This window comes from Nicotiana sylvestris, chromosome 12, assembly GCF_000393655.2.
Source record: "Nicotiana sylvestris chromosome 12, ASM39365v2, whole genome shotgun sequence".
NCBI classification, from domain to species: domain Eukaryota; kingdom Viridiplantae; phylum Streptophyta; class Magnoliopsida; order Solanales; family Solanaceae; genus Nicotiana; species Nicotiana sylvestris.
In genome coordinates, this window is record NC_091068.1 from 131,460,165 (window position 1) to 131,476,937 (window position 16,773).

Genomic DNA, 16,773 nt, shown 5'->3' on the forward strand with positions numbered 1-16,773 from the left:
TTATGATGTCGCATCTGGGTCTGACATTCAACAAACTGGTCAGACCTCCAAGATGCAGTTTGATCTTGTCCTGCTCTAACTTTTCCAAATCCTCCCACCACAAGCGCAACTCCAAAGGGATCTTGCTCCTAATTGTTATCGGCAAACTTGGACCTGTGCTCATTCTGCATGTTGGTTTGGGGTGATTAGGACTCGTGGGACTCAAAGAAAGAATAAACCAAAATTGACGCACATTTAAATAAAACTCCGGTCTTGTCAATACGGCCTTTCAGCATTTCAAAGCAGATTTAAAGGCTGTGTTTTACCAACCGGACGAAACCCTTGAGAAAAATGAGCAAGAGCGGCGTTCTTGCAAAAACAGCCTTCCGGCGTCTTTTTAGGGACATTCGGCCATTTTTCAAGAATGGAGTCGCCTGACTTCTTTATGACGAAAAATTGAGGTTTTGATATTTTTTTGCCTATTTTTGCAAAAGGGAAAGTTGGACCCGATGGGGGGTTGCCTACGTATCTCACACCCTGCGAGAATCAAACTGGCGTAGTTCGGGCAGAGAACATAATCCAAATTTTGGAAACAATACTTTTTTTTTCATTTTCCATGACACGACAAACTATTTTTCCTCTTCTATTTTGAAAATAAGACAAAACAAAGATTTTTTTTTTGTAACAAACAATGACCCACCTATTTTCCAAACCAAAATAAGAGACTCTTTTTATATATATTTTTTTTTGCTCTTTTTTTTTGAGTGAAACAAATTATTAAAAAAAATAAAACATTTTTCTTTTTCCATTTTCCCAAAATTTCGACAGAATTTCGACCGTATTTCGGCATTGGCTTTTCTAAAATAGGCAATTAACTCCCTACATTGTTACTTCACTCTTTTTTTCACAATTTTCCAATATTCCAGATTTTTCGAAGCCGGTCAGCATGCCAGTCTGAAGCAAATAAATGCATAAAGCAAATAGGATGCAGCAGGATGATCTTTTCATTTCAGGTTGCTACTCCTAGACGGACTCAACCCCTGTGTTGAGTCCCCTAAGTCAAATGCACATGATGCAAATAAGCGTTCCTACTAGGGATCCGACATGAGGCTTTGTTATACTAAGTTTCAAAACCTAGGTGATTATTCTAGACCTGGCTTACCCGAGCGGACAACTCGAGCCGAGGATGGGAGCTGTGTACCGGTAACCAAAGGGCCATCCAGTTTTGCAACTCCTCCAAATCCTCGTTCTATTTTGGTATATGACACTAACAGAAAGAAGTCACGACCAGCGTGCACTCCTCAAGAGAGAGAAGAGAGGGGTTTCGGCACAGTTTGTATATACAGTCCAAATAATATCAAAGCGGTAAAAAACATCATTTTGCACATTTTAAGCCCAATCATAAAATAAGATCAGATAATAGACAATGTCGAATAATAACAATTATTCTAAGCTCGAATTCTTGAACCCTGAACCAGAGATTCTGTGTTCGATCCCCAGCAGAGTCGCCAGAGCTGTCACACCTTCTTTTTCCGCCCCCGCAAGAGTGAAGGAGTTTTTCCAATTAAAGGACGATCGAAACGGGATTTGTTTATTTATCTCAGAGTCGCCACTTGGGAGATTTAGGGTGTCCTAAGTCACCAATTTAATCCTGAATCGAGGAAAAGAATGACTATGTTTAACAGTCCGCGAACCCGAATCCGGATAAGGAATTCTGTTAACCCGGGAGAAGGTGTTAGGCATTCCCGAGTTCCGTGGTTCTAGCACGGTCGCTCAACTGTCATATTTGGCTTGATTATCTGATTTAATACATGTTGAACCTATGTGCGAATTTTAACTTTTAACCGCTTTTATCATTACTATTATTTTTATCAAGAATTGCAACATCATGAAAATACGTCTCGAACCACGTCACATCAATGCACCCGTGGTTGTTGGCACGTTTCAACTCTATTGAGATTTGGATTTGGGTCACATAAATGTGCACCCGAGTTTAAGAAGATACCATTATTAAATCCGCGCCTAAAGCGACTAGTGTATCATTATATTGGGTAGGGCCGTGAAATTTGCTAAACGGCCCGTCCCGGAATCTAAGTACTCGAAATAACTATCCGTTGAGGGCCCCGCACTTTGGGTATTCTTGTTTGTCGAGGCTCGTCTCATTCGTTATTTATTATTATTATTATTATTATTGGGGGAATTTGCAACGTTGTGAAAATGCATCTCAAGCCACGTCACAATCAATGTACCCGTGATTAGAGACACATTTCGACTCCGTTGAGATTTGAATTTGGGTCACATAAATGCACACCCATATTTAAGAAGGTAAGATCAATTAAGACGCGTCCTAAAGAAACTACGTATTGTTGTTTTAGAAAAAGGCCGTGAAAAATTCACTAAACGGCCAAATCCAAAGTCTAGTCAATGGTTATGTATTTATTGAGGGCCCCAGCGATGTGTGATTTATTTGGCGAGGCTCGTCTCATTTTTATTTAAAAGGTCGTCCTATAGTGGCTATGTTTTCTATTGAGTTTGTCTCTAATAATGAAAGAAGAAGAACGGTCCAACTTTATTTACATGCTTACAAGTTAGTTATAGTCGGGTTCCGAATGTGATTTGCCCAAATCCGAAACATGAACGCGTATATGGGCAGTCGTTTAGATATTATGGGCCCAGGCCCAGCGCATATTGTATGGACTGGACCTGGGCCATCCTTATTCCAATTGGGCCTAGTTAACTTATTTTGTATATGCTTGACATTTATAAGGGGGCTGAAATGTAAAGTACTGCTTGTCTAATCAAGCAATATTCCTACCAATTTGAAAACAGGCCATTTGTTTAAAGAAGTAACTATTGGGTACCTAACATGCTTCTTGACAAACAATAATGAACTAATAGAACATGGCTACTATAACATTAGTCCCTTTAATTATAAGCAAAACATAGAGTTATCCAACTGAATGATATGTATAAAGGTTCAGTTACATCACAGCTAACTACATGGTTCTAGTAGAGAAAATGAACTATCATACATACAACTAATGTTCAGTATATTTCTAAAGTGAATTCAAAATAACTTCAACTCTTCATTTTTGTATTCATGCTTCAAATTTCAGCCTATATTGACCAGTGTATCAGTTGTGTACCTGGTATAGGAAAGCAAAAGAAGAAGAGGAATGATCAGTGGAAGCAGTAGCATACACAGCAACAACAAACAGGAAAGCAGCAACACAACCCTCAACAGTCAGATTTTTGTTACCAACAGCAAACCCAGCAGAAAAATCCAATAATAACCAGTAGGAGGAACCAGCGACAGATTTAAACCAAGCAGAAAACCAGTGAACTTTCAAACCAACAGAAAACCAAGACACTCAATTGAAACAGTGTTCAACAAGTAGAGAACCCAGGAAAGACTAAACTGAAACCCAGCAGCATCTCAACACAACAGACTGGTGCACGAAAGTAGTAGTTTCTGATTTGTCAAACACTCAAGAAAAGCAGTCTGAAACTCTTTAATGTGGAAGTTCAGCTTTAACACTCTATCTCTCTGAATTTCTTAGGTCCAACCCCTTGCTTTGTTCTAAATGAGCCTATTTATAGGCAAAGTAGGCAAGCCCCAGGCTGCCTTGATCCCTTCAGACCTTAACTCTGCCCATACCCCTTAATTTCCCATTATCAGGTGATTTGTGCCCAAATGGTATGGGCAGCTGACAACAACCAACTAATCCCCCATGTTTTTTATGTTTTGTTCCCCACTAATACTAATCAATTCATTTCATTATTACTCTAATGTTATGGGCCTATTATAATACTCAACTAACATCCCATGCCCTTGTGTTTCCCAAACCAGCACTAACAGATAAAATAATAAACTAACAGTTCCTAAGTACCCTCCATGTCAGGTCACTCGTCAAAACCATTTTCAGACTTATAAGCTCCCCAGTATGCCCCTTTAACTCCTGTGTATTACTGTCTTACCTTAAGCTTCAGCAAACTGAAATTTGAACTTATGGAAGTTCAGACTCAAACTGCCCTAAACTGAGTTCTAGCTATTTCTCTAATTGCACTGCAGCTACAAACCATTCACAGATAAATTCAAGCACTCAACTAAATTACAGTGGTTCGATCAATCTTGTGAGGCTTATCAGAATCAGAACATTTGAACATTCAGCCCTGTAAAACTAATCGACGATGTTTATCTAATCGACTATACTAATTATAACATAGAACAATCAGTCGATAAATAAATAACACGAACAGGGCCCCAAATGGCTTTAGGCAGCTTTGCACAAAACAGGGGAACAACATGAATGAAACACTCGACGACACTGATCAAATCGAGTATGTATCTCACCATACGTATTTAACAATAAACAGAAGAATAGTCGACCGAATAAAAAGGTCTTACGAAGATGGAAAAAATTGAAAGAAAATACAAGTAAAATCAACAAATTAACTAAACATGTTAACAAACACAAACAATATTCAAACAAGAACAGAAAGGAAAAAGAAAACTCACTGTGGAAGCTCAACAATGAACGACCCAGGCCTGAACTGGATTTGACCATTTGAGGTCGAACAGACTTTAATCGAGGTGTTCTCAACCGAGAACACTTCGATTAAGGTCTATTAGACCCCAACCCTCCATTTAAACTGGCCGGATTCCCAAAGTTCTTGTGTTCTAGGGTTCATACGGGTGTTTTTGGGGTTCGACGGTTTCTGGTTAGATTCGAACCAACCAAACTTGGTTTGGTCACGAGTGAGGCCAGGGTAATGACTGGTGTGAATCTGGGGTGGGTTGGTGTAGATCGGGGTTTTGCTCGAACCTTCAAACGAAGATTCGAGACGATGGGGAATGATTCGAGGCAAGAGGCTAACGGATTCGTGTTCAGGGTGGTTGGGTGCATCAAGGTGTTATCTTGGTGGTCACCGGCATCGTGGTCGCTGGGTTTATGGTGAGAGTGAAGGGTGGCGGCTAGGGTTTGAATGGGGGCTGCTGGGTTTGTGTTTGAGACGATGGTGCACAGTAGGCGAGAGGGGTTTGGTTTGGGGGAGTGGGGTGTGATGAGGGGTTTATATATGGGGTAGGAGATTAGACCCTGGCCGTTGGATGGAGTTGGATCTATGGCCAGGATCTATTTTGTAATAGGAAACGGCGTCGTCTCCATTAAATGAGACTGGGTCGGTCTAAGGTTTAAACGGGTCGGGTGCTGGGGAAAGCCATGGGATCGTTAGATTAGATTGGACGGACGACTCAGATCAAACGCCCTATGCGGTGTCGTTTGGGGGGGGGCATCCCTGGAAGATCTGGTTTGGACTGGGTCATTGTAATTGGTTTGGGCCTGATTTTCAGTTGAATTTTTGGCCCAAATCGGGTATTTTCTTTCCTTATAATTAAACAACAATTCCTAATCAAATAAAAACCAAAATTAAACTACACAAATATTAATTAACACCTAACAACAGTTATCACACAAATTAAAACATTTAATAAAATCAACATGACAACAAAATAGAATAAAAATGCATATTTTTGTGATTTTCGCTTTTAAAAACCAAATTATGGTTAATTAATTCCTAAACGTACCATTTATTCCTAAATGCATGCAACATGTATTTTTGTATTTTTAACTATAGCAAGGCGAGCATTTACGGACAGAATAATTATCAAAATGTCACGCAAATTCTCAAAATTGTACCCGAAGGTAACTTGTTTTACTTTTTCGATTTCTTTTGGAGTAGTTTCAGCGAAACAAAAATCACGTGCTCACAGTCGTCAGTGATAGAATTGTATGTATGAAAAGTGGTAACCCTAATGGGTAGAGGGAGAACCAATAGTAACCAATCGGACGGGTGAGATTTGCTCATTAATTAAATATCAATCACGGGTCGTAAACCTACTGGGCCACACACGTAGGAAAACTTATAGTTTGTTCCGTTATTTTGATTGTATGTGTCAAATATTGAACCAAAGTAATACAATCAAATATTTAACCAAAGTTAGTTCGATACAGTACGATTTTCTTGTTCGGTTCAGTTTCAATTAGGTCTTCGATATTCTCAATATTCAACGAAGTACAATGTATTGGTTATTTGCAGAATTTGTTATACGTTGAAGTAAGTGTGTACAAGCACATAATAATTAGTTTGAAAAAAAAAGTTAACAAATTTTGACTTCATAGATTAAATAAGCCAAACAATTACGAAATCTGCCAAAATTAGTTTTAAAAGGCTAGCAGCGATCTAACAGTAAAAGAATTTACATTAAAAAATTGAATTTAATACTCTAAGTATAAATATTACAATCCAAAATAAAATAAAATAAAATAGAGGCTAGTAATATTTACCGGGCCAACTCGGTCCTCATTTCCCGTTATTCTCCTTGTTAGGATTTTGAATTTTTAGGTTTTTATGCCTACCCCTAACAAGAAGACCGAAGCAAGGAGGTCAAAATCCAAAGTAATCAAACCCCAACATATTAAGTACCAAGCAAGTATCAGTTCATCAAAATCTTCCACATTCTTCCTCAACGAAGCATTTATTATCCCTTCCTCGATCTTTTTCTTTATTTTCTTCAACTCCTCAATTGAATCTTCTTGTGACGCTACCATCAGCAGCACATTTAAGTCTTTTCAAGAAAAGGATCTTTTTTAAAATTTCATTGAACTTGAATTTGGCCCCAATGTAAACACGCAAAAGAGATTTCAACAATAGCCATCTGGTATTATCTGGCTCGAGCTCTATCAATTTGTCAACAGTGCTAATAGCTTCAACTAGTTTTCTATTCTTTATCTGAATTTTCATCAATTTCGTCAGAACACGGACATTTTTCGGGTTAGATAACAAGAGATCTTCGAGGGCCTTTTCTTTTTTCTCTTCAAAAACTGAATCCTTCATATTTGTCTCTGTAGCGTGTGGGGAAGAAAGCGAGGGAGCAATGGCGGGTTTTGGATTAAAACAGAACCGAATAAGGAAAAGGGAAGTAGCTGTAATAGTGGCAATAATTGTAGGTTTGATAAATGAGGATAGAAGTGAAAACGAGAATGAGGTTAAAGGTTGGTTGTTAGGGTTTTTAGGGTTTAATAAGGAAGAGGCTTTGATGGTCAAGAAAGAAGGCAACAATGGGAGTTTCTGTGGTAGGGTTCTAAAAGAGAGAAGGAAAGGGTTTTGGCAAAATTGGACGTCCTAGTGCAACATGGGTGATTTTATTGTCAAGTGGGATTGTTTTAGCATCAAAAAGGTTTAAAGTGTTCATGGTGATCGGGGTCTATTACAATTTACGGGGTGGCACAGCCAGAATTTTAACAAACGAAGAAAACAGAAAACAGGAAAATTTAACATTTATTCCCTTCTGACACTCTGGCTCCGCCACTAGGTGAGGTTTGGTGAAATAGAGATTGAGAGAAGAGTTTGGGCTTTATTGGGCAACCAAAAACGTAACCTATTACACAAGCTATAAGTTCGGAAGAAATACACCAAGTATGATTTTACTAGACATCTAGGACATCTACACTCAGTTTTTATACATAAAAAATATATATATTCGTTTAATATAATTACAAAGTAGTATATATATTAATTATTTGTGGAGTTTGGTTGATTTTGGTTCCTACTTTAATTTTCGGGCCAGTGGTACCAAACAGGGGCATTTGCATCTATACCCATTTTTTGTGTCACGTATTAACTTGTGCTCGCTTTGCAAAAAAAATTGTAAGCGTACCCGCTTTTTCGCATAACTTCAGCATACGGGGCTGAAGTAGCAAAGGCAATCGCGCAAAACTTCAGCATTTTAGTAGTCGGGCCTGAAGTTCAGCACTAGAGCTGAAGTTTTTGTTTTGTAACTGTCGAACTTCAGCTTTAGAGCTGAAGTTTTTGTTTGTAACTGGCGAAGAGCTGAAGTTTTTGTTTGTAACTGGCGAACTTCAAAAGCTGAAGCTTTTTCTGGAAAAATAAGCTTTTTATGTTATTGTTCGCTTTAAATATATGAAATTGGAGTCTAACGGATACTTGAAAGTAGGAGTGGGCGTTCGGTATTTCGGTTCGGTATTTGAGTACTTCAGTTCGGTAATTCGGTATTCTTTATCAATTGTGTATATCAAATACCGTACCAAAATAGTTCGGTACGATTCGATATTTTTTATTTTGGTTCGGTACGGTTTCAGTTTGATACATTAATGATTAAAATTTAAAATATAGGCACATCAACTACTGAAAGTCAGAAATATTAAATTTCGATACTGCTTCTGCTTCAATATGAAATTTCTGGCAGAATGTATACTGGAACGCTGAAGCATTTGGAACCCACTGGAAGCTATTGAAATTCCTATATATACTAGGAAGCTCATTTACATATGAAAACATATCACTGCTGTAATACATTCAAGCCTTGTTAACTTGCTTACATATGCAGAACAAGATTCTGTTAACTTGCTTACATGTGATTAATAGTGAGATATCAAAAAGCATAACTAACATTTATGCAAACACAACAGAATTCAATATGAATATCAGAAATTTTCTGCTTCAATATTAAGCTGCTTTTTCATACGCGTCTGTCAACTACTGAAATTAAGCTGTTGAAGCAAAATTGCTGCACATAAGGTAAGCATTATTTCAAATTGTGACATAAACATTAAGTAATAAAAGTATGAAGTTTCAGACTTGCAGAAATACCAAAACTGATGATAATATTGGATTAGGAAAAGCAGATACCACTACACTGTCCACAACTAAGTAGTGAATGCAGGTATGAACACGTTGAATTCACTAAAACAGATGACCTCTTGAAACCCCTTGACTTAAAAAGAAACTGCATCCAAAAGTTCAGCCAAATTGTATCTTATTTCTCTTAGAGCTAACTCTGCTTCAACTTCCCTTGCAATGGCATCCAACTCAGCCATCCATTCATTCATCTTCTTTCCAGCTAGAAGCATGGTCTCCGTACACATTGTCTCTAGTGATTCAGATGGCAATAAAACAGATATTCTTTCCTTTTGGATTGAATTAGCATCCATTTCACGGTTAAAAGCCATAAGCGCCTCATCCTCGGTGTAGAAATTTTTCTTATATATAAATCGGTATTTCGGTATACTGAAATTTCAGAATTTTAATACCGAGGACCGTACCGAAATACCAAAATACCGAAATTGCAATACCGAATTAGACCGAAATACAGAAAAAAATCGAAACCGAAATACCGAATTAATTCGGTCCGGTTCGGAATTCGGTTTTTCGGATTTTATGCTCACCCCTACTTGAAAGAGTATGAGTGGCAACATCAGTGGAAAGAGGTGGATGATCTCCTGACAGGTACAAGGTACAGGATAAGGCCTTGGTCTAAAAATAGCAGAGTTTTATGTTCTATTGTAGAGTGTCACTGAACCAGAGAAAAGCTTCATAGCATAATCTGTAATCTCCTTCGTTTCATATCTAACACAGCTACTGCAAATATCGCGAGTATCATTCTCTAGCTAGAAATGGTGCAACCACAGTGTTAGAACACTGTATATCAACTTGGATCTTCGTTGCTATCTCTTAGTCCTTTTTATTAAGGTTATCTATAACCTCATGCGATCTGTTTGATACCTTACTTTTGCAAAAAAGGGAGAACCTTACTTTTGCAAAAAAGGGAGAAGGAGAAGTTTGAGAAAGAAGAGGCGGATATAACTTTGAGGAGGAGAAGGAGGAGAAAGGGGGCTGAAGTTGTTTAAAAAGTGGGTACAAGTTAAATGTTTTAAAAAAAATGGGTATAGGTTAAATGAGGGCAACCAAATAGGGCGCCCCGTGCAATTTTTACTACCAAACAGGCTATTAGCATTAATCAAATTAAACCTATTAAAATAAGGCAGTTTATTAAGTGATTCGAGTTGATTTAATTAAGTTAACCTCTGCAGTTTTCCAATTATCCCTACATAAACTTAAAAGGGAAGTGAAGATTCTATACTGATAGATTACCATAGTTAAAAATGGTAAGTTGAATTTGCAGTGTGGTCACTTATATAGTAATGGACGTTAATTGACTAGTTCTGTAATGATGAGGTGCAATGGTAATATTAATCAGTGGGTATGATCAATATTTCGATCCTGTCAACAACAAATTTGTAAGACGATTCAAAATATGATCTATGAGACGCGTAAAGCGTTATATATTTTTGGTTGGGTGTTCGAACGAAATAAAATTGATAAGAAAAAGAAATTATATACGATAAAGTTTTGAATTAATTACTGTTACTGGTGTCGTGTTTTCTGAAGGAAAAAAAATGCAAAGTTGATCAAGTGCAAATATTCAATTAATATTACACTATTTTAAAAAGCGTTGCGACTGTGAAGAGATTATACAAGTATATATTGGAAGGGAATAATATTGAATTCGAACTGAATTGTGATTTCTTAGTTGTTAGATTACTGTACCGCTAGCTGCACAATAGTTTTTTGTTTTTTATTAAAGCCGCCTTGGCAGTAGGTTTAGTCGGGCATTTGCATCTATACTCACTTTTTGTGTCACGTTTTAACTTGTGTCCACTTTGCAAAAAAAATTGCAACCATACCCACTTTTTCGCATAACTTCAGCATACGGGGCTGAAGTAGCAAAGGCAATCGCGCAAAACTTCAGCATTCTAGTAGCCGGGCTTGAAGTTCAGCTCTAGAGCTGAGGTTTTTGTTTTGTAACTGTCGAACTTCAGTTCTAGAGCTAAAGTTTTTGTTTGTAACTGGCGAAGTTTTTGTTTGTAAGCTTCAGCTCTAGAGCTGAAGTTTTTATTTTTTAACTATCGAACTTAGCTCTAGAGCTGAAGTTTTTGTTTGTAAGCTTCATCTCTAGAGCTGAAGTTTTTATTTTTTAACTATCGAACTTCAGCTCTTTGTTTTTTAACTATCGAACTTCAGCTCTAGAACTTAAGTTTTTGTTTGTAAGCTTCAGCTCTAGAGCTGGAGTTTTTGTTTGTAGCTTCAGCTCTAGAGCTGAAGTTTTTATTTTTTAACTAACGAACTTCAGCTCTAGAGCTGAAGTTTTTGTTTGTACTATCGAAGTTTTTGTTTGTAGCTTCAGCTCTAGAGCTGAAGTTTTGTTTTGTAACTGTCGAACTTCAGCTTTAGAGCTGAAGTTTTTGTTTTGTAACTGTCGAACTTCAGCTCTAGAGCTGAAGTTTTTGTTTGTAACTGGCGAACTTCAGCTCTAGAGCTGAATTTTTTTCTGGAAAAATAAGCTTTTTATGTTATCGTCCGCTTTAAATATATGAAATTGGAGTCTAACGGATACTTGAAAGTGTATGAGTGGCAACATCAGTGGAAAGAGGTGGATGATCTCCTGACAGGTACAAGGTACAGGATAAGGCCTTGGTCTAGAAATAGCAGAGTTTTATGTTCTACTGTAGAGTGTCACTGAACCAGAGAAAAGCTTCATAGCATAATCTGTAATCTCCTTCATCTCATATCTAACACAACTACTGCAAATATCTCGTGTATCATTCTCTAGCTAGAAATGGTGCAACCACAGTGTTAGAACACTGTATATCAACTAGGATCTTCGTTGCTATCTCTTAGTCCATTTTATTAAGGATTATCTATGACCTCATGCGATCTCTTTGATACCTTTTACTTTTGCAGAAAAGAGAGAAGGAGAAGTTTGAGAAAGAAGAGGCGGATATAACTTTGAGGAGGAGAAGGAGGAGAGAGGGGGCTGAAGTTGTTTAAAAAGTGGGTACAAGTTAAAAGTTTTAAAAAAAATGGGTATAGGTTAAATGGAGGCGACCAAATAGGGCGCCCCGTGCAATTTTTACGGTTTAGCTAGAGCTGTCAAAATGGGCAAGCCCACCCCAGCCCAACCTAAGCCTCGCGGGCTTTTAAATTTGGTGGGCTAGGACTGATCGGCCCGCCACATAAATGGGCCTTAAAATGGCCAGTCCAACCCAGCCCTAAGAGGGTCGTGGGCTAGGGCGGGCCGACCCTTCAATTTGTTTTTTTTTAAAAAGAATTTCTTTAAATCCTTAAATATTTTATCGTGACATAGTCGATTAATCATGTAAACAACTTCTGTTTTGGTTAGAGCGTATAAAAATCTTGATATTTGACGAGATATCTTGTTATTGAAATGTAAACTCTCTATATCTCTAGCTCTTCTTCTTTAAAGTTACATGCATATTCTCTTAATACTCTTCTTTCATTTTCCTCTGATTCAGGGATTGATTCAATAAGTTTATATGCTGAAGTTTTTTAATATAGGATTAACACAATTTGCTGATTTCATCATTGTAGTCCACAAAATTTTTAAAACTCCTGAAATTTGCTAGTGGTAATTTTTTTTTGTATTTAAAATTGATCTTTTTTCTATACTGAAGAGCGGTTTAAATATTAATAATATATTAAAATAATCCAAACTAATCATTGGCCACTTAAAGTAATATTTTCTTTTGAAAAAAAAAATATTATTGGTCACCTAAAACTTTTTGAGTTCGTTATTAATTAAGAAAAAGAAAAACTAATTTTGTCATATTACATGCATGTCAAAAATCTAAATTCTAGTTAATATAGAAGGGTAGATGAGCAATCTAGGATTAGAAAATGGGATTTATAGTTAATAGCTTTTTAGTTTTATTGAATATTAAATATTTAATAGTTAATTAATTTTTGGCCCACGGGCCGGCCCAGGCCCAACTTCGATCAAGCCTTAAGGGCCATCGGACTGACTTGGGCCGGGCTTATAAGCCTCAGTTTTAAATGGGCTTAAAAAATCCTAACCCAACCTTACCTAAGTAGCGGACTGGATTGAGCTGACTTTACGGGCCAAGACCATTTTGACGGCTCTAGGTTTAGCATCGACCCCTTAGCAACTGCTGCGCAGTCGTTAATGCTCGAGAATGACACAATCGAACAAAAGGCAAAAAAAAAAAAAAAAAAAAGTTTTTTGTCCCTTTTATCAAGTGTCAAATGTCATTACCAAGAATTATGATGGGATGGATAAGATTCTTCTATTTTTAATTAAATACATAGAGTTTGAGCTCTAAAATGGAAAAAAATAATTATAGTAAAAAGCGATTATCCCTTTGATAGATCGTATGCGGCTAGAATCCAAATTAATCGGAATGAACGACAGACAAGAAACAAAACAAATGGTGTCAATTGTCAAAAGCTGTTGGTGGAGCTGCTGACCTAAAGACTCTTTTTTGTTAGAAAGGCATTACTAATAACTTTACCTTAATCATCTAACAATTTGCGCTGCTACCAAAAGAGGTGGTTATAAGCTCCTTCTCATCCTAAGTACATTATTGATCTCAGGCTAATATTTAATTTTGCACTATAAAATTGTTTAGAAGTCCCAATACAGGTGTACAACAACCACAACAGCCCAGTAAAAATTTTATTAGTGAAATCTGAGAAGAATAAAGTGTAAGCAGACCTTATCCCTACCCCAAAGGAATAGAAAGGTTGTTTCCGGAAGACTATCGGCTCATAGATAAAAGATCCGTAACAATAACAAAAACCAAACAAATAATATCAGCACTGATTTGTCCGTCACGCCGGAGCCGGCGTAATAAAGTGGACCTAGATTTCCATAGTACTCACCTAATGCTATATCACAAAGACCATCATGGGTCCTAGAGAGGATGGGACTTGACCCTTTCAAGTTAATTTATTATTATACAAAAATATTACAAGACTGCTTATAATAATTGAGATTAACAGTCTAAAAACAAATACTAATATTCTAAAACATATTAAATTACATATATCAATAATTTAGAAGTTTCATTATACTATTAGTAGTTATCAGCTAAGTGCTGTGGTTTTCGTTGATATCTTTATAAGATGACTCCAACAGTATATTGTGAATTCTTTGTGTTGTTATCTCCATTTGGGATTCTGTACTTGTCGATGATCCTTCTTCCCTCCGTTTCTTGTACGCCTCAAAGAACTCTTTGTTCTCCTTCTCCAACTCCTTCCACACTGTTATATAACAACTAAATAAACTGTACATTCACAACTCAAGTCTTCTAAATAATTACACCACTAAAAGTAGTAACGAGAATCCCTCCACCCTTAATCAAAGGTTTCAGGTAAGTGCTCAAAGGCGAATTTAGAAATTTGAAAAGATAGGTGCACTATTATGCAGGATATTAATTTTACTGGTTCAATATTTAGTTCTTATTATCGCACACATTATACTTTTTTGAAATTATTTTTCAATTTTTTAATAGTAATTTTCTTATATTTATATTTATACTCTATGCAGAAAATATTGGGATCAGTTGAAGCCATTAATTATATGCTATATCATCCACTGCTATTAATTTTAATATATACATTTCATTTAATTATATAAGATTTTACAATGACAAAAAAAGTTTAGGAGTTCCAATATGTGAAAATTATGAAAGAATAAGCCAAAAAAAGAAAAAGTACTTAATTAATATGAAAAAGCTACACGAGACATGCTTATCTCCTATAGGCACCTAGTTCTAGAAAAACAACAAGATAAAAATCACAGAGGTGCACCAAATAATATTGCATCCTATGATACTTTGAGCTAGGGTGCACATATGTGTACATACTATATATATATATATATATATATATCATCATCCAAAGCATGAGTGCGCGTGCCCCATAAAACCCCCTAAATATGCCCTTGAAAGTGCTCCTCTTTTAATGGAATTTACGCGATGTGAATAAGAATTAGTCTAGCCTAGGGGTGGCAAACGGTTAGGTCGGGTCAGATTGGGTCGGATATGAGCATGTCAAAATGGTAATACAAAAAACATAGATAAACTTTTAAAAGAATTCCTAGTCCCTCAAACTTAGAAACCCCCAATTTGAGCCTTTAGAAATGTAAAAGTTAAACTCATTAGTTATCCAATTTACTAAATGGATAATATAATTCTTATTCATATTTGATCAGTTTTAAAAAAATTCAGTATTCAACCAATTTTTAATGAATAATAAAGATAATTTCTTTTTAACCATTTTGCTAACACTGGTCTAGCCTAACATAACAAGTTCACTATTCTAGTACTTTTAAAAGAATAGTAGAAAATTTAGAATCATTGTTATGTTTCTACTTTGTACTTACGTGGAGGACACTGCTATAAAAAGCTGTGTACTGTAAAACATAATTGGTTGCGAGGGCGGTTGTTGTTTTGGCAGTAAGCCGATTTAATAAAAAAGTCACGGGTTCAGAATATTCATGACTTCTATTCAAAATTAAACTATGGATGTAGGTGAAAAATAAGTATAGATATAATTAATAACACCTTGTGTGTGGGGTTATAATACTTTTAAATTTTGTAATTTCGTATATGTCTTAACTTAACGTTTATAGTGTTATAAAACCTTAGATGAAATGCAAAATTTAAAATTAAATTATAAAAATATACTACTCCATCTAGATGGTAAGGGAAAGAAGAAAGTTGGGAATTTAATAGGAAAAAGTGGGGAGAATATCTGCTAAGCCCACTTGAATTGACAATTATGTTTCTATCCACGTTTCATACATGATGCATGCACTCGCATATGTGTTTCACTCTACTATTTGAGAATAAGAAAGTGATGATTTAATATAAAATTAATCTCGCATAACCTACCCGATTAGTAAATTAAAAATACGAAAAACTCATAATTAAAGCGTGTAGACTAACCTTTTTCTGCGTTTTTTATAAGTCATAAATGTTCTTAGCTCATCAAGAAAATAAAAACTTACAGATCGAATAATTGCTGAAGATGTAAGTCTAGCTATATGTTGGAAAAAACAAACTAGCGTCTAGATGGATTTTTACTGTTTAATTTCATCTGTTTTAGTCTGCATTTTCATTGTTCATTTCATGTTCATGTTCCATGTCAATCTACTTGAGTACGATACTGAAAATCAGATAGTGAGAATCTATGTTGCATGGACTCTCCAAACTACTGTCGTATCTCTACAGATCCTTCAAAAAATACATTATTCTTAAAAGATCCGACACACATTCGATAATATTTTTAAAGAGTCCGAGCTAGTAACATAGGTAAAAATAAGCAAAAGAAAGAGAAAAAAAAAGTAAGAGAAGTGAAGGTTGGATCGGATTTACCCGTGGAAGTGATAACTGGCTGTATATTTGCATGTTTGGAGAGTGCTTTCATGCATTCCTCTCTGCTCATGTTGAATAACAGACACTCCTCAATTAAGTGATGCACCTGCATCCATTAATCCTCTTTACTAATTGAGATTATCAATCATCTAAACCTACTAATGTATAAGGGGGAAAACCAAGAATAAATATTAAAAAAGAAATACTAAAAGAAGAAGATATTACTAATAATATTAATACTCTTACCATGTGGATGTATTGAGAAGAAGAATCACTCATTGTATAGACTTTAAAGAAAGATCTTTAAAAGGGAAGACTACCTTTTTGTTTTATAAAAATGAGAAGAAACTAGACAAGGAAGGAGAAGAAGAATTGAAAAAGAAGCTTAAGGGTATAGGAGAAAGTTGAAGAAAGAGAGGATCAAAGAAAATTGTAAGAAGAGTAGGGTTTTTGGTGAAGAGTTATGACTAGTATATATTTCCTTTTATTTTTAATATAGATATTTGATATCAGGAACCCACTGACTTGATTAATTACGAAATTAAAGCTGTCACTATCAGAACTTATTCATTTTTAGGATTTTAATATGAAATCTCTAATTAAGATAAAAATTTCCATCCATCTCCTACTGACTCATTCATCTATTTAAAAAAGTATGAACTTATTATTATTTAGTGATTCTCAAACAAAAAAAATTTCTTCGATCATATTTTTCGTAAATAGAATTTAAATATTT

The 16,773-nt window shown here is 35.8% G+C and overlaps 1 protein-coding gene across 1 annotated transcript; it reads right to left on the reverse strand.

Moving 5' to 3' along the window:
• Positions 1 to 13,587: 13,587 nt before the first annotated feature.
• On the reverse strand, positions 13,588 to 16,478 carry LOC104249026 (uncharacterized). Its single transcript, XM_009805395.2, has 3 exons — positions 16,284 to 16,478; positions 16,038 to 16,143; positions 13,588 to 13,920 (listed from the first exon to the last, which is right to left on the reverse strand). The coding sequence occupies exons 1-3, from the start codon at positions 16,314 to 16,316 to the stop codon at positions 13,748 to 13,750; spliced, it is 312 nt and encodes a 103-aa protein (XP_009803697.1). The 5' UTR covers positions 16,317 to 16,478; the 3' UTR covers positions 13,588 to 13,747.
• Positions 16,479 to 16,773: the final 295 nt, after the last annotated feature.

Bases quoted from the DNA above. Each gene is read 5' to 3' on its own strand.
- LOC104249026 (XM_009805395.2), bottom strand. From the start codon at position 16,316: ATGAGTGATTCTTCTTCTCAATACATCCACATG. The intron at 16,144-16,283 runs GTAAGAGTATTA...TAATGGATGCAG, and splicing joins CTTCTCAATACATCCACATG to GTGCATCACTTAATTGAGGA. The intron at 13,921-16,037 runs GTAAATCCGATC...GTTATATAACAG, and splicing joins GCCAGTTATCACTTCCACGG to TGTGGAAGGAGTTGGAGAAG.